This window comes from Sarcophilus harrisii, chromosome 2 (genome assembly GCF_902635505.1).
Source record: "Sarcophilus harrisii chromosome 2, mSarHar1.11, whole genome shotgun sequence".
Lineage (NCBI taxonomy): Eukaryota > Metazoa > Chordata > Mammalia > Dasyuromorphia > Dasyuridae > Sarcophilus > Sarcophilus harrisii.
The window spans coordinates 520410670-520428685 of NC_045427.1; the positions used below are offsets into that span (position 1 = coordinate 520410670).

At 41.8% G+C, this 18016-nt stretch overlaps 1 protein-coding gene across 1 annotated transcript in view; it reads left to right on the forward strand.

Annotated features, from left to right (window-relative positions):
* Nucleotides 1-865: 865 nt before the first annotated feature.
* Nucleotides 866-18016, forward strand: part of IGDCC4 (immunoglobulin superfamily DCC subclass member 4) — a 39594-nt gene continuing 22443 nt past the window's right edge. Inside the window, exons 1-4 of the mRNA XM_012543305.3 lie at nucleotides 866-1209; nucleotides 14460-14810; nucleotides 15075-15216; nucleotides 16373-16506. Of these exons, the coding sequence (XP_012398759.1) occupies nucleotides 1140-1209; nucleotides 14460-14810; nucleotides 15075-15216; nucleotides 16373-16506 (697 nt within the window). The 5' untranslated portion in view covers nucleotides 866-1139. The remainder of the gene's footprint in view (nucleotides 1210-14459; nucleotides 14811-15074; nucleotides 15217-16372; nucleotides 16507-18016) is intronic.

The window sequence follows — 18016 nt, forward strand, 5'->3', positions numbered from 1 at the left end:
TGGAAGTTCAGAAAAGGAAAGGAGGAAAGAAATCAATGCCAGATAGGATGTTCAAACAAAGCTTCGTGGAGGAGCTGACAAAAGTCAAACCTTGAAGGATAGGAAAGAGGTGGATTGATTCTAGAGAACAGTAGCTGACTGCACACTCTAAATTCCTTCTTATTACCTCTACGCCAATCACTGAGTTCATCATACTAGGGATCTGAGGTAATCCCTTGATTCACCCCAACCCTCATAAAAGACTACTGGAGAAACACCCTGGATTTATATATACTTATGTGTGTATATGTTGTTTCTTCTAATAGAAGGTAAGCTCCCTGAGGGAAGCTAGGTTTCATTTTTGTCTGTATCCCAAGAATTTAGCCCAGTATTTGAGACATGAATATGTGTTCAATAAATGTTTAGAGAATTTTGGGGGGGTATTGGTTGGACTAGCTAGCTGCTGAGGATTATTTCAACTCTCAATTCTTTGATTAATTGAAGTGGGCCGTGGGGTAGACCTTGTGAGCCAAACGAAGTGACCTCTGTGCCTCAGTTTCCCACTTGATTAAAAAAGTGTCCTCTGCCTTTGGAGTTCAAATAATAGCTTCTGAGACACCTGATTCCAATGCGAGGACCCTCTCTTCCAAAAACCGGGGCTCCCTTTTCTGGGGAGAAAGCTGGGCCTCAAGCTAATCCAGGGAGGTTAGTCCTAAAGGCGGAGACATCGAGATAGAGAGACACATACGCGAGAATGGGATTTTGTGTATGCATCTATGTATAGTTTGGTTTTGGGCTGGGGCTAGTGTCTGGGAGGGGGGTGTTGTTAAGGAGCGGGGTGGGGCCTTTTGGGGGGGCATTGCCGGCCAGGGCGGAGTGGGGGGGGGGGCGGAGGAGAGGTTGCTGCTGGCACAGGCTCAGGCGTGTCTGGCGGACAGCTCAAGTGGGACTTGGGGCCGGCTGAGCCTTGCAAGGAGCCCCAGCTCGGGTTCTCGCCAAGATGGCGATAGAGGGGAGGGAGAAGCAAAGGCAGCGGCCCCGGCCCCGGCCCCGACTCCGGCCCCCGAGGCCGCGCCCCCGGAGCTGCGGCTCCCTGGGCCAGTGACACCGTGCGCCCGTACCCCGGCAGGCAGCGGCCGCGGCGCCCGGGGCTCCCTCTCATGGCGCAGGGAGACGCCAGGCGCAGCCTTTGGGTGCTCTCGCTGACCTTCTGCGCACTGTCCGTCCACGGTAAGGGGCCCGGGGGCCACCAGGATGAGGAGGGGGAAGGGGGCTGCGTGTGCCCGTGTATGTGTGTGTGTGAGAGTGTGTGCGCGCGCGCGTTCGCGCCCGCGCTCCTGTGCCCCAGTGTGTGCCTGTGTCCCCAGGGTGTACGCGGGTCTGGGCTTTGAGGTGCGTGGCTGTGCTCGGTGTGTGTGTATTGTTTATGCGCGTATTTGTGGTACAAGGTTGGATGGGGTGAGGTGCAGTGAGGTTGTCAGGTTTGGGAGATCTTGCGGCTTCTGGGGTGTGGAGAGTTCTGTGACTTTGGGGCGTCCGTGGCGGGAGGCGTGTGTGGATTTGTAGGGCGGGTTGGGGGTATAGATTCAGAAGTATGGAGAGATTTGGAGGTGGCCGCTGTGGAGGGACTGTGGGGCTATTGGGTTGTGGGGTACGGCGAAAATGACGCACATCTTATCCCAGTGCAGGCGATCGCTTAAAGGTTTGGAGGGAGGAGAGTCCAGACATCAAAATTATTGCTCCGAGGCAAGCAGCGGGGGGAGAGGGGGGTGGTGGAGGGGGTCGAGGAGGAGAGGGAGTTGAAACAGCGTCCTGATTTTGGGTAGAGAGAGGGTAAGGTTGTGAGGGGTGGGTGTGGGTGTGGGTGAGAGGGGGGGGGGGAGGAAGAGACAGACAGAGAGACAGACAGAGAGATAGAGAGACAGAGACAGAGAGGAGAGAGAGAGAAGAGGAGACCAGACGAGACGAGAGGAGACCAGACGAGACGAGAGGGAAGAAAGAGACAGAGAGAGAGAGAGAGAGAGAGAGAGAGAGAGAGAGAGAGAGAGAGAGAGAGAGAGAGAGGAGAAGAGAGAGGAGAGAGGAGAGAGAGAGAGAGAGAGAGAGAGAGAGAGAGAGAGAGAGAGAGAGAGAGAGGAGAGGGAGGAAAGAGGAGAGAGAGAGAGAGAGAGAGAGAGAGAGAGAGCAGAGAGAGAGAGAGAGAGAGAGAGAGAGAGAGAGAGAGAGAGAGAGAGAGAGAGAGACAGAGAGAGAGACAGAGAGAGAAGAGAGAGAGAGAGGAGGAGACGAGAGGAGAGGAGAGAGAGAGAGAGAGAGAGAGAGGAGAAGAGAGAGAGAGGAGGAGACGAGAGGAGAGGAGAGAGAGAGAGAGAGAGAGAGAGAGAGAGAGAGAGAGAGAGAGAGACCCAAAGCAGGATTTTACATACACACATTCCCTCCCACTGAGTATTGTGGAATAAATCTCTCTCTCCCATCTCTACCCCACTCCCCAAGGGAGCTGGGACCTAAGTGTGTCACACCAGTTCGAGAGAGGAAGTTTTTGGGACGACTAGGGTTCCTGATGGGGCAGCTGACCGAAAGCTCATTTTTGTTATCCCTCTCCGGGTTCAGCCTTGACAATGCAATCTTGTGCTTAGTTACTGTTCTTTAGTTTGGGAGTTGGGGGTGTCTGGGCTTAGCTGCCTGAGGAGGGAGGGAGATGAGCGGGCTGGCTTTGTTTGCTCCTTTCTTGAGAGGGGTGGGGAGCGGGGAGCGATGTGGAAGAAGGCCTAGAGTGAGGGGGAGAGAAGGGGATCTCTCCAGCTGCTTTGGCTTTCCAGCTGGATTCAGAGTCCCCTAGCCACAGACCATGTGGTGTTGTTGGGAAATGAGGTAGGAGAGGGAGAAATAGGGGCTTGCTAGAGCTTGAAAACCTCTGAGACCTAGAAATCTTTTGCAAAATTCACACATATCCCTCCAATCCTTCCCTCCACATACCCTCACTCCAGTGTAGCTTTGAGCAGTACATAGGGTTCAAAGAACACCAGCAGATCCCTATCTTTTAACCTTTTATAATTCCTAATCTTATTGATGGAGTCTATTGAAGGGGGGGGGGGGGCAGGCTTTGGGGCAGACTGATAGAAGTAGAGGTTGATGGGACCAACTATATACACTGATTCCCTCACCCCAACCTATGGAATCAAAGCTGCCTTCTCTTTTTCCAGATGTGGGTACACACCTTGTCCTATTTTACCTTTCCATACCCTTCACCTGGGTCATTAAGATCCAATGGAGATTATTCATAGAATTATAGGAATATAAACTGAGGGTTGAAAGGGACTTCAGAGGACATCTGGTCCACCTCTTCATTCTGCAGATGATAAAATTGAATTCCAAAGAAGTGAATTTGCTCAAGATCATGCCAAAAAAAAGTGAAAGATTTTTAACATTGAGAATTCAGGTCCTTGCACTTCCAAATTCAACATCCTTTTCCCCAAACTCCCATCGGGTCATTTTCCTGTTCAAAACCTTTCAATGGCTTTCCATTACTCACAACATAAAGTCCAAAGTTCTTTCAATCTTACTTCCAGTACTTACTAGGTCATTGACCATGGATCAGCCATCTATCTAGGCTTTTTTCCTAATCTGAGTGATAGCAGTACCTATCACTCGAAAGATTGTTGACAGAATCAAATAGGATGATGCATGTAAAATACTTTGCAAACTTTAAAGCACTATAAAAAATAAATACAGCCGCTGCCACTGCTACTACTCAGCCTGGTATTCAAGACTTTACAAATCTGCCTTCCTCTCCAGATTTCTCTCCTGCTGCCTCTACACAAATTCAGTTAAATTCAGCAAACATTCATTAGGTGTGAACTAAACTGTGTGTAAGACATTATGTTAAAGGTCAGGGCTAACACATGCTATGTTCACTTCTTTTTTCCGGGTTTTTTTTTTTCTCTCTCCCATGGTTTTTCCCTTTTGTTCTGATGTTTCTCTCCCAACATGATTTATAAAGCAATGTGTATTTAAATTAATTAATTAATTAATTAAAAATAAAAAATAAAAGTCAGGATTAAAAAGACAAAAAAAAAAAATTTGGAAAATCCCTGCCCTCAAAATTTACACTTTTCTGAGAGAATACCATATCCACAGAGCTAACAAGTATGCTGTATCATAATCCCTGATATGTCCTATTTCTGCTTGTGTGTGCCTTATAATATGCTCCACCTAGATTACCTGTTATTCATCTTGTCACAGATTCCCATCACATCATCATTAATCTAAGCCCTACTGGTTGTTATCCCTTGCCTTTGCTTAGAACCCCCCCTTCTGAAATTTTTCTCAAAATCATCTTCTGGAAGCCTTGGGATCCTCAGCTGTTAGTGATCTTCCCTTCTTGGAAGTATCTTTCCAAGTATCTGAATTGGACCTCTGGTGTACATCTCATGTATTATTTTGTAGTGCTATTTTGTATTGGTATCATGTCTTCCTATTCCTGGAATTCTTAATCTGGGGTCCATGAACTTGTTATTTTTAATATTTTGATAACTGTATATATTTGATACATAGTTATGGAATATATATATTTGATAATTGCATGATAGGCTTCCTTTGAATTCCTACATATTTTGTATTGTATATTTAAAAACATGATTCTGAACAGGGTTCTATAGGAGTAACTAGATTGCCAAAGGAAACTATCATACAAGTAAGGATGAGTCTCTGTGTAAATGCTAAGGGGGAGGGACAGTGTTCTTATATATCTTCTAAGAACTATCATGCTGTTCTGAATACAGTAGGAGCTTAATGTTTCTGCTTCTTGGGATTTTATTCTGTGTCCAGGATTTGGTTGGATTGGATGGAAAAGTTTTTGGAGAATCTTGGTTAGGACCATGGTTCATGAGTTGATATTGCTGTTGGGATGAGTATAAGAATAAGTTAGAGGAGAAGTTGGGTTAAGTACTTCTTAATCTTTTAATTAAGATCGCCAGGGGCATCTTTTAATGAGCAGCCTTTGTTTTCATATGTAGTTTTTATTTATTTATTTTTATTCCAAATTTAGACACCAAATTGAAATAGGCATTTCCTTTTACGTAGTAGAATAACAAGCAGAAAAAGAATGTTGTATAATTTCATGTATATCATGTATGGTATCATTTCTTGCCCCCTTTCTCCTGAAACTACTGGCTGTGAAGAGCTGGGCATTAATAGCATGGGAACAATTCTTAGAGAATTCATATCTGGGTTATGATATGAATCAATGAGTACATTGATTTTGCCTGCGGGTGCCAATCTTTCCTCAGCTAGGGATATCCCCTTCCCCATTTCATCATTGTCAGTGCTTGTCTAGAAATAGACAAGAGGGGAATGTACTGCTGGAGTGTGGGGAGGGGGGGCAGAGGTGGGGAGAGACATAGGCTTGGAAAATTGCACTGGAATGACTTCAGTGTACTTTGTTCTCTGTCCTGATGCCCTCTTACTCACTTGAAACTCAAACAAAATTCCCCAAAACACCCTTAGCTAGCATAACTTGGGGGTTTAGAGAAGATAAAGAGGGTGCGTCAGCAGATAGGACATGAACAGGATGCCTTGAGTCATTATCATGATTCCTACAGCCTAGTATCTTGGATCTGTCTACTTCTCATCTCCAAATCTTTGAACAAGTGAAGCCATTTACTTAGATTGTAGTCTTTCCTCTTCTTGGCTTTCTTCAAAACATAGCTCAGGAGCCACCTTCTAGATGATGCCTTTCCTGATCCTACTGCTTGTTAATATTCTCTTTTTCTTGAAAGAATCTGATATTACTTTGTATATGCTTACTAATGAATAGATTGTATCTTCTCCCTCTCTCTGCCATCTTTCCATGTTAATTCCTTAAGGATAGGGAAGCATCTTGCATATATTAAACCCTTGATAAATATTTGGGGACATCACTCAAATATCTGTAGCTTTTTTTTAATAACAGAGCAGACATTCAGGTACATCTGAAATAACTCCCTTGAAAATTGGCAAAATATTTTCCCTGCAAGAATCCTATGAAATGTAGATTGTAAAAGCATCTCATTTTACAGAAGGGAAAACTGATTCTCAGAGAAATATTGTGACAGTTCTATCTTCATATAAAACAATTAGAAGCTGCTATACAAACATGTCTCTTGCCTCTGAGTCGAGGGTGTTTTCTGTCATACCAAATAGCCTCTCCAAGAATTTAATTAAATAATTCTTGAACCTGTTTATGCTTTTAATCTGAACCATTCATCTCTTGGTAATCAATGTCTATTTCATCCATATATTTATTAAATACAATAATATATTATAATAAGAACTTAAGTTCTTTTGATTTATCTAAAACTTAGTTCTTTCACCCTTCAAAGAGGCTCTTTCATCCAATGATTCTAGGACTTGGTGAATGTACCTTTCACAAAAGGGAATAACACTGAGCAGTTATTGCCGTTTAAGAAGGCCCAGTTTTTGTAGAATGCTTTTCATGCCTTTGATAATTTGAATTGCCCCTCTGTGGACCTCTTCCAGTTTTGTTAAATTTGTATTTGAGGTGGAGAGAGCCAGATCTGCACATGATATTCCAGATGTGGAGCAGATGGCTCTCCCAGGAGGAAAGCCTGGGGTAAGGGGTAAGGAGGTTCTCAAGAATTGGTTTGAGGCCCATGTGTTTTGGGGATAAGATCAGACCCAATTTGCTACAGTCAGAGAATGGTTGGGGGAGGACATCTTTCTGACAAAGAGAAAGGAAAAGAGGAAGATGGATAGATATCAGAGAGCACTTCAATTCCATATACTCAAACTGTTAGGAGACAATTAGTCTTCTGTTCCTTCTATAAGGGATCTGGACCTAACTTTCTAAGGATTCATTGAAGATGAGGGAATAGATCTAGTCTCTAGAGGAACATTGGAGCTTGAGATGAGATTTGTAAAACATTTAGCACAATGCCTGGTACATAGAAGTCATTTTGCTTATTCACTTCTTCCTCTAAGGTCCAATAGGATTCAGGAGTTAGGAGAGCATAGATTTATTTTTATTTTTATTATTAGTTTTCAACATTTACTTTTATAAGTTTTTAATTGCTATTTTTGTATCATGTCTTCCTATTCCTGGAATTCTTAATCTGGGGTCCATGAACTTGTTATTTTTAATAATTTGATACATAATTATGGAATATATATTTGATAATTTGATCATTCCTCTGAGGTCCAACAGGATTCAGGAGTTAGGAGAGCATAGATTTATTTTTATTTTTATTATTAGTTTTCAACATTTACTTTTATAAGTTTTTAATTGCTATTTTTCTTGCAATTGATATAGATTTTATACCTACAATCATATTAAAAATATTTCCACATTAGTCATGTAAAAAAAGAATCAAAATAAAAGGGGAAAATCATCAGAATACAAAAAAATGAAAATCGTACGCTTCGATCAACATTCCATAGTTCTTTTTCTTAATGTGGATGACGTTTTCCATCCCAAGTCTATTGGAAATATTTTTGATCAATGTATTGCTGAAAAGAGCCAATTCTATCATAGTTGATTATCTCATAATCTTGTTCTTAACTGTGTACAATGTTCTTCTGGTTCTGCTCACTGCACTCAGCATCAATTCATGTAAGTCTTTACAGACTTTTCTAAAATCAGCCTGCTCTTATCATAAAACAATGGTATTCCATTATATTCATATACTATAACTCATCCTTCCCCAGTTAATGGGCATCCCCTCAAATTACAATTCTTTGCCACTACAAAAAGGACTGCTACAAATATTTTTGCACATATGGGTCCTTTTCTCTCTTTTCTGACATCTTTGGGATACAGATCCAGTAGAGACACAGCTGGATCACAGGATATGCACAATTTGATAGCCCTTTGGGCATGGTTCCAAATTGAAGAGCATACATAGATTGAGAATTAGAAAGGACCTCAAAGGTCATGTAATACAGTCACCCCATTCTACAGATGAAGAAACTGAAGTTCAGATAGTGAAAGGTCTTCTCAAGGTCTAATGAGCAAAATGTAGTAGTCTCCTGACTTCAGATCTAGCAGTTTGGGCATTATATCACATCACCTCTAGGATCAGGTGAGTCCATCTCTATAGACACTGACAAACTGGGATATTCAGATGTGGGTAACCAAGATAGTAAAAAGCTTGGAAACATTTTGTAAGAAACAATTGAAGGAATTAGATCTACAAGAAGGAAAGGTGGGGATGGAAAGTTAAATGTCTTCAAGTATTTGAAGGGAGACCAGTTGAATTACATGAATGTTTCAGCTTTGTGGACTGAAATCCCTCTTGATTTTTTTTTACATTACATTGTTATCTTTTGTTTTTATCTTCATAAGAAAGAACAAAAAGGGGGGAGGGGGAATCTCAGCATAACTAACCAGCCACATTAACCAAATCTGACAGGCTTGATGTTTCACACCCATCATCCCCCATCTCTGGGTAGAATGGAGGGAGATTTCTTTTCTTCTGGTCCAAGTTCAACAAGCACTTTTAAAGTGCCTGCTGTGGTAATACAGTAGAATGAAGAGAATAGTGGAGTTAGAATCAGGAATTTGGGTTCAAATTTCTCTGGAATTTATTTGACCTGTGATCACTTTTTCTGAACTTCAGACAATCCTCTAAGGCTATGGATTATTGTTGGATACCATTTATTTGGGTGGAGTGAATTCCCACCTGGATGGAGAAAGCCACAAGTCATTTGGAAGGAGTAGATTTAGTCTGACTAGTTTGGGAGGGTTGAACTATGGATCTGATAATATAGAAAGAGCACTGACTGTAGTCAGAAGATTTATTAAGTTCAAATGTCCCTACTGTGGGCAAGTCATTTATTTAATCTCCCTAGGACTCAGTTTCTATATTTGGGAAAGGAATGGGTTAGCTTTAAATTTGGCAGGCAGACTTCAATTTTGTTGGGGAAGTACTTTCCAAAAATTAGAACTACTTAACAATTGAATTGATCACTTAACGAATCAATTCAATGTTCAGAAAGGCTACCCCAGTTAGTGGGACCATGACTGCACTGGATGGGAAAACTGGATTATATTATATCTGAGGTTTCTTCCAACTTTATGAATCTCTATCTATGTTGCTCTCTCAGCCTTTCTCCGTATAAATCTTCCTGTCTGTCTCTCTATTTGTCTCTCTCTGTTTCTGTCTACCACTCTTGTCTCTTGGTATTTGCTCCTCCATCTCTCCTGATTTTGTGTCTCTGTGTCTATGTCTGCCTCTCTGCATATCTCTAACATTTCTGGAAATTGGAGACATCTTGGTTATTTCTCTCTCTTCCCACTCTGTTCTTGCTTAGTCTACTGTTCCAGTCTCTAGAGTGTTGGAGTGAGGGGAGAAGGAAGAAGAGGAGGGAGAGTCCCCCCATATCCCAAGAAGTAGTTCCTTCCTCCCATTCCAGCTGTTGAAGGGGGAGGGGAAGAAAGAAAAGTATATGATAAAGTGTGGGGGTGTCTCTAAGAGACAATGGTTTTGTTTCCCCTTTTCCCCCACCTAGCTCTCCTCAGAAGGGCTAGGGAAAAGGAGAATGACTACATGGGGAATTTTCCAGGAACAGCAGTCTGCAGAAAATAAGTTTAAAATCTGGTTGGGCCCCTAGATGGAGGAGCTTCAGAGGGGAGAAACTCGTTAGACTGCAAATGTCAAGGCATTAATTTTTATGGCATTTTTTAAGCTTAACTAATTAGGTATCTTGAAATGCTGGAAAGACCCTCCCCCCCTCTGCCCAACAACTCCCCCTTCTTGATATTTCATTGAAAAATGCAGCTTGGAGGATCCTCCTCGGGAAAGGGAAAGACTGGAGCCCCACTAATCCTGTTGAGCTGCAGCAGAGCTGGCTCTGTGATTTGGGCTGTTAATCTCCTTTCCATCCAAGTTCCATTTAACCACATAAAATTTCATCTCTCCTGTAAGTGGGCAAAATATTCTGTTAGAAAAGGAAGATCAAGAGTTACCCTGGAAGCTTTCAAGCAGAGAAACCCTGTATCTCTGCCAGAGATCTCACTCTGCAAATTGAAAGATGATTGGGGGTGGGAAGGATGGGAAGTTGGGGAATAAATGAACTTAAACTGTATCAATCAATTAATAAATCAGTCAGCAAGTTTTTATTCAATACCTACTATGTACTGAGCTCCCTATTCCAAACCGAAAAGCATGTCAAAGGGTATAGATATAGGCCTGATCTTGAGACCTGATAGTATAAGATTTTGGACCTTATCAATCATCTTGGTTTACAGATAATGAAACTGAGGCATAGAGAAGAGATCTGACCAGGTCATCTAGTTGTAGGAGAAGGTACCAACACTAAAAATGATAAATATGTTTGAGTCAAGCAAACAAAGAGTTAGTTGGAGCTTGTAGCAGCAGGAGGGATAAAGGTTAGATATGAGAAGAAACTTCTGAGAAGTCCTGGGAGCATCCCTCCGATCCCACCACCCTCCTCCCACCAATCTATAGTCTATAATTTGGTTTCCATGTTTTTTGCAGCAGGGGTGATATTCAGCGAGGTGGGGAAGCTTTGACATCTGCTGTGCCATGAATATTCAGAAACTGAATTAGATCCCTGATCAGCAGGAGCTCCTAGAGTTCCCCTTGCCGTGGCAAAAACACAGACTGCTGATATATCCAGCAGCTGCTCTTACTCCAACTGCTCCCATTGTTTGTCCATCTTGGCAGGGGATTTTCCAATCCAGGGACAGGCTCTGGGGAGGGGAGAAGAGGGAGTAGGGGGAGGGTTGTAGGATGCTTGGATTGTATAGTGTGTGGTTTTTCTCCCTTGAAATCCAAACCAACTGCACAGCCTCTAGAGTAGACAGGAAGCCCAGCCCAGCCAAGCCAAACCCTCCATCCCCAATCTCTCCCTCTTTCCTTGCCCCAGGCCACATCAACACACACACACACACACACACACACACACACATAGTTAGACACTCTTTGTTTTAGCTTTCTGTAAAAGGATTTCCAAACACCCTTTGTAGGCAAGTTACCTTCAAAAAGTTAAAAAGCACCCAAAATTCAAGGAGAGGAAGAGGCTGAAACTCTACTGTTCTTAATAATGGGTCTTACAGTATCTTTTATTTTTCATCTTCTTATATCATGTAATAGACCTTCCTCAAGAAGATTATATTCTGCTGAGGACTGCAACATGTACACAGAAAAGTAAATACAAGATAATCTATGAAAAGAAAAAGCATTAAGAACTGGGGGTATGGGGAAGAAGGGTCTGGGATCAGGTCTTTTTTATAAGAAGCTTCCCCAGATCCCCATTAATGCGTGTGCTTTCCTCTGTTAGTTACCTCCAATTTATCGGTGTATATCTTGTTTGTACATAGTTGTCTTCATGTGCCCCCATTAACCTTTGAGCTAGTTCACAGAAAGCAGGGCCTGTTTTTTGTCTATCTCTAGCACTTAGCAGAGGTGGCTGGCACAAGGTAAGCACTAAATAAATGCTTGTTGTGACTATCTGACTGAGTGATAACTAGGTTGTTCTTGAAGGAAACTAAGGAAACCAAGAGGTAGAAGTGAGGAGGAAGTGCAGTTTATGTTGGGGGGTTGAAGGGTGGATAAGAGTGGTCTAAATGAAAAGCAAGAGGGAGAGCCCAGAACATCATGGTAGAAGAATTAATAGGCCATTTAGAATAAAAAGTAGAGTTGGAGAAAGGCAAGAGAATAAGTTTTTATATAAGCATTTAGTGTGTTCCAGGTACTGTCCTAAGTACTTTAACAAATATTATTACTCTGTGAGGTACTTGCTATTATTATCCCTATTTTACAGTTGGGGAAACCAAGGCAGTCAGAGACCAAGGAATTTGCTCAGAGTCACACAGTTTAAGTGTTTAAGACTATATTTGAACTCGGGTCTTGCTGGCTACAGGCCCAGTGTTCTATCCACTACACCATCAAAATGAAATAAAATAAAATAAATCTGGAAAGATGAATTATAGCCAGATGATAGAGGGCTTTAAACATCAGGCTGGAGAGTTTGCATTTTTATCCTACAGGCAATAGGTAATCACAGAAGGGTTTTGAACAGGGAGGTGACATGGATAGATCTGTTGCTTAGGAAGGTTATTTTGGTAACTGTGGAAGCCACAACAGGTTCCGAAGGATTGAAAATGAGTGTCATATAGAGGGCAATTGAGAGGCACATGGTAAGCATGAGCAGGTTGCCAAAAATAACAAGAGAAGAACTTAGAAAAATTACAGGAACAATGGACGCCACGAGGAAAATATGATAGAAAAAGAAGACGGGCTGGTTAACTAATAAGGATATGAGAAGATAAGTGAACAGCACACATTAGCATCCTCTTAATATCAGAAGATCTTGGGGAAGGTTCCCAATACACACTAGATGAATCTTGCACACTTATAGGAAGTCATAGATAAGAATTATGCAAGCATTGTTGGACTGTGAGCTGCATCCTTGGAGATGGCATCCCAATTGGAGAGAAAACCAATTCCCTTTAATATCTGAGAACATTAGGGCTAGAATTAGTGTTGACTATTTAGGTTACCTTGAAATCCTAGAAAGACTCTCTCTTTTTCTCAGGAAGGGAAATTTTCCTTCCTGAGATTTCATTAAAAAAAAAAAAAATACAACATTCCACCAATTGAGAAATGATTAAACAAATAGCAGCATATGAATGTGATTGAATTTTACTCTGCTATAAGAAGTAATAAAAATGATGAATACAAAGAAACATAAAAAGACTAGCACAAATGAATGTGGAATGAAATAAGCAGACTAAAAAAGCAACATACCTCAATGGCTAACACAATGTAAATAGAAAGAACAAAACCATCATAAAGGAAAAGTGAATGTTTCATAATTACAGAAAATAAGCACATCCTCAAAGAAGAGATATGAGAAGAGACATCTAGTATATTGTCCAAGTTTTAAAACTATATTGATTGGTTTTGCTGATTTTTCCTCTTCTTCCATTTTAATGTTTTTTCCTTTTAAAAAATTCTGTGTTATATGAAATAATTTCCTGGATTGGAAGAAGGAGGAGAGATATGGAGGAAATTTAAGCAATATAAAAACTAAAAACATTGATGAAATGTATTCTTCTTAAAAAGAAATTTGCAAAATGGGGGTCACATTATTAATGTGGGCAAGTCCCAGAAAGGAACTTCCTCAACTACAGCAGCTCAGAGTATACCTGAGTTCAAAGCCACTCTCAGACAATTACTATCTGTGTAACTTTAGACAAATCACTTAACCTCTGTCTCTCATTTTTCATTGTAAGGCAGTTATCTGCCTCCCAAGGTTGTGAGAATCAAATGGGATCTTTACAAATCTTAAAGTGTTATGTAAATGTTAGCTATTATTATCTTTATTATTATTCTACAACTTATAAGAATTTTTAACTTGGGATCTTAAATCTGTTAATTTTTAAAAATAATTTAGAAAACTACATATCAATATAATTGTTGTGGCTCAGTCATTTCCAACTGTGAACCCATTTGGGGTTTTCTTGGTAAAGATACTGGAATATTTTGCCATGTCCTTTTCCAGCTTATTTTACAAATGAGGAAACTGAGGCAAGCAGGATGAAATGACTTGCTGGGGGTCACACAGCTAGGAAGTATCTGAGACTGGATTTGAATTCAGGAAGATGAATCTTCCCGGCTCCAGGCTGTACACTATGGCACCATCTACCTGCCCTGTCAATATAATTGGTTTCCTTTACATTTCTATGTATATTATTTTATGCATTTAAAAACTTTATTCTGAGAAGGGGCCTATGGGCCCTTCATCAGACTGGTTAAAGGGTTCATGGCACCAAAAAAGTTAAGAGCCCCCGTAGAAAGTTACCTGAGTTTTTACTAGAGTCACAAAACCAAAGGCCTGAGCCCAAGTCTTGACTCTGAATCCACCTTTCTATGCACTATGCTTTGATTCCTCTCAGATAACTATTATTCATAAAATGATGTAGTGAATGCATTGGAGAGGAACAAAATTAAGTGCTGAGGTTCATGAGTAAAAGGTTGCTGGCTGCTGTTAAAATAACAAACACAGACCAATCTTTTTTCTTTATTTTGCCTTGACCCTGATTTTGGATGCCCTTTTTCTCAGGTGATATAAGGAAAATTTTTCTAACAACTAATGCTAACTACAAGTGGTTTGGAGTACTTTTAGAGACAGTTATGTGCCCTTTCACAAGAAATCTTCAAGCTCAGACAAGACGACTATTTGGTATAGAGAATTTGATCTAGATAATATCTGACTCTAGATTCAGTAATTCACGGATTCTGTTTTCTCAGATTCCCTTTTCTAGCGTTTCTGTGTGAAAGGGAGAGTCCCTGAGTCTTCCTCCCATTGAAGATTCTGATTTGACCCTGAATGTGTGGAATACTGGGGAGGGAAGCCAGTGCATGCATGTAGAACTGATAGGGGGATTGGAGACTTTGGGAAATAGGACTCATATTCCCATTATACATATTGAAAAGTCACCCTTCTTGCCCCTGCAGGAGAGCAGCTGTTGTCACAGGAGACGTCCTTGGAGTTGGGCTGTGGCGTGGGACCATTGTATGTGACCCTGGGGGCTGAGCAGGCAGTAGTGCTGAATTGTAACCCTGCACCTGCCCCTTCTGGGCCTCCAGCCCGAGTGACCTGGCACAAGGATGGGAGTCCAGTACAAGAGAAAAAACATCTGCATCTGCTGCCTAATGGTTCCCTGTGGGTGTCCCAGGCAGCCCCCCAGGAGAGTGGCTATGGAGGAGCCCCTGAAGTTCTAGGGGACAATGAGGGCAATTACTCGTGCTTGGCCCACAGTCCCCTTGGAGTGGTGGCTAGCCAGGTGGCTGTGATTAGGTTCTCCAGTAAGTGTCTGTGTCTGGGTAATTTGGGACTGAGCAGAGGTGGGGCCTGGAGGACCAGGAATGTGGATTCCTTATTGGTGATAGTATGGGGACAAGATAAGAACTGAACTTAAAGAAAAGACCAGATAACTTGTCCTTTCCCCAAAATTTTATCCCTTCTATTCCAAGAATTCTGTGACTTGCTTTTCCTTCCCATTCTTTTGTTTCTGTCTCTTTCTTTCCTTTTCCTCCCTCCCCTTCTTTCCTTCTCTCCACCAAAAAAAGCACTGTCACAGTTTTCTCTCCATCCGGAACCTCAGACCGTGGAAGTGAATGGGACAGCCCGATTTGAGTGCCGAATTGAAGGGCTGCCAGCCCCGGTCATCACCTGGGAGAAGGACCACAGGACATTGTCATCTGAGCCCAGGTGAATGTCCCCTGGAAGGGGACAGAGCTAGGAGAAAGCTGGGAAGCAGGTAGCATCAGGATATTAGTTGGGTTTTTTAAATTTCCAATGAGAGACTGGGTTTTCTTTCCTGGTCTAGAAATCATAACAAGTGGTTAATATCCCTGTTGCTGTTATTAGACCTTGAGAGAGCAGATGTTGGGTTTTTGTTACTTCAGAGGAGAGGTACTTATTATAGAATGAGGGCATGCCTCTTGACAAGGGCAAAATGACCTATGTCCTAAGGAGAACCTTTGGGAAAGCATCTTATTGACTTTCCTACTAGGCTAGTGGGGAGGTGATGGCATGATAAGATTTCTCAACACTCTTTTTTTTGCTCTGGCCTTGTAGAGATGAGCTCACCTTATCACCTTCCCACCTTTGTTCAACATCAGTGCATATCATGTGACTATAAAATCAAAGTTTGAGCTTCTTAGCCTCTGATCAACAACTCTACAAATAAACTCCCCTGGAGAGAGAGAACCCTATTTATTCCTCTAAGTCATATTAACTCAACCATGATCCCTTCCTTGGGCAAAATTATAAAATATGTTTTCAGGGTCCCCACTTTCAGCAGCTCTAAGATGCTCTACCACCTTCCATTGTCCTATATCCCATATTGCTCCTTATCACCTAGGGCCTCCACTGAAACTTTCCTGTTCCATATTTCGTCATCTCAGAGCAATACTTTCTATGGCTTCCATTATAACAATAGTTTGTGCCAGTGGAAAGGTGCTAAGAGAAGACTCTTCAGTCTATTCTGTCTAGGTAATATGCATATTAATTGTGACTTTCTGAGGAGAAAGTGGCCCCTCTCTCTCATATTTCTTAACCCATTAATGACTTCAATATGGAAAGTTAAGGGGGAGAGTTCTTTTTTTAGGGCTATCAAAAGGTACTAGGTTTCCTCTGATTAAGAGGTCATCAACCAAATGCTAGATGACCACTTGCTAGAAAGAGTTTTTGTAAAAGACCAGATGGCTCCTGGGATCCCCTTCCAATCCTGAGATTCTGTGAATTTAAAGCCAAGTACAAAATGGGACAAGTCTGGGGCAACCAGTGGAAGGAGGGATATCACTGATGACAATGACTTATTTTGCTTCTTCCTGCTCATCTCACAATTTATTTCTTCCTCTAGACTCATCACTCTTCCCAATGGTGTCCTGCAGATTGTAGATGTGCAGGAGAGTGATGCAGGGGCTTACCACTGTGTAGCCACAAATGCTGCCCACCAGCGCTATAGCCACGATGCTGCCCTCATTGTCCATAAAGGTGAGGGAGTTGATGTTTGGAGTTATGTTGCCATGATGTGGGACTATAATAAAGTCACAGGTCATAAAGCAGGGTTCTGAACTTGGGGTCCACAGAACCTCAAGTGGTCTTTGGATGGATTTCAGAGGATATGTGAAATTGAATAGAGAAAAAAAAATCCAAATCACCTCACTGAAATTTAGTATTCATTTTCTCTGAAAATTTTGAGAAGGGATCCAGGCTGCACTAGAATGCCAAAGGGGTCCATGACACAAAAAAGGTTAAGGGTCCCTATTTTAGTGCTAGAAAGAGCTCATAAATGGCACATAATAGGTACTTAATAGTTAACTGGACTGAATCAAATCTGGCTCCTTACTTTCACAGAGGTAAGTATTGCTAAACCATTTTACAGATGAGGAATCCAAAGCCAACACTGACAGATAGTGATTGAGCTAGAACGATAATTAGCTTCCTTCTTCCTCTACTATAATACTCTACCCCTCTGTGACTTCTTGGGATATGGGGAGCATCTGGGACAAGAAGTGATGAAGCATTGAAGGAAAGCAATTTCCTGACCTCTCTCTTTCCCTACCCATATGTAACATTCTCCTATTCACTTGCCTTCTCCCTTCCACCCCACCCCATTTCAGTTCATGTGCTCAGAGAGCTGACAACATGAGATTTAGGGGATTATACTCTGGGATATCTTCAGAAAATATAGGCGTTCTCTCCCCCATTGATTTCCAGTGGGAATATATCTGCTTAAATCACCAAAATCTCAACTTCCTCATCCTATCTTCCCTTTCTTCTCTTCTCCATCTTTCCCTCACCTCTTGCCAATTCACTCCCCAGCTTCCAGGTTATTTGAGGGGAGGGGAGTGGATTGCAAACTCCATTTTTTCTGCAAAAGGCCATTTGGATATTTATAACATCACTGGCAGGCCATACAAAATTGTCAGCTTATAGAACTCAAGGAGTGGGAGGTTGTCGTACCTGGTGTTTAGCTCATCATCATCTGCAGTTGCCTTAGCAAATGATTTCATCTCTTTTATATGGCCAGTGGGCTGGATGTTCCCTACCCCTGCCCTATCCCTTCCAACTTCATCAATTCCTAGAACCCAAGCTAAGGGGTCTATATCTCATCCAAGTAGAAATCACCTGCTAGGAAAGGGTGCCTCTGTATATGCAGTCTGGTCCTTTGGCTTTTTTGGAGTCTCTAGAGCTGTCTCTATTTCCATCTGGTGGACAAAGCAAGACTAACATACTATCTTTGGGGAGCTGACGCCCAAGACTTGATAGGATAAGTCAGGGTCTTTGACGTTCTTCACTTTTCTTCTCTCCTACCCTGAATGCAAAAGGAGAAACAGCAGGGAAGATGTTATGGGAAACTAGCCAACTAATTTCTCTGAATATTGAATTGGGGACAGAAATATTTCACTTTCAACTCTTTACCAAAGCAGACTTGAGGAGTCAGGAAGCCTGAGTTCTGGTCCCAGATTTCCCATTAATTGTGTGATCTCAAGTAAATGAT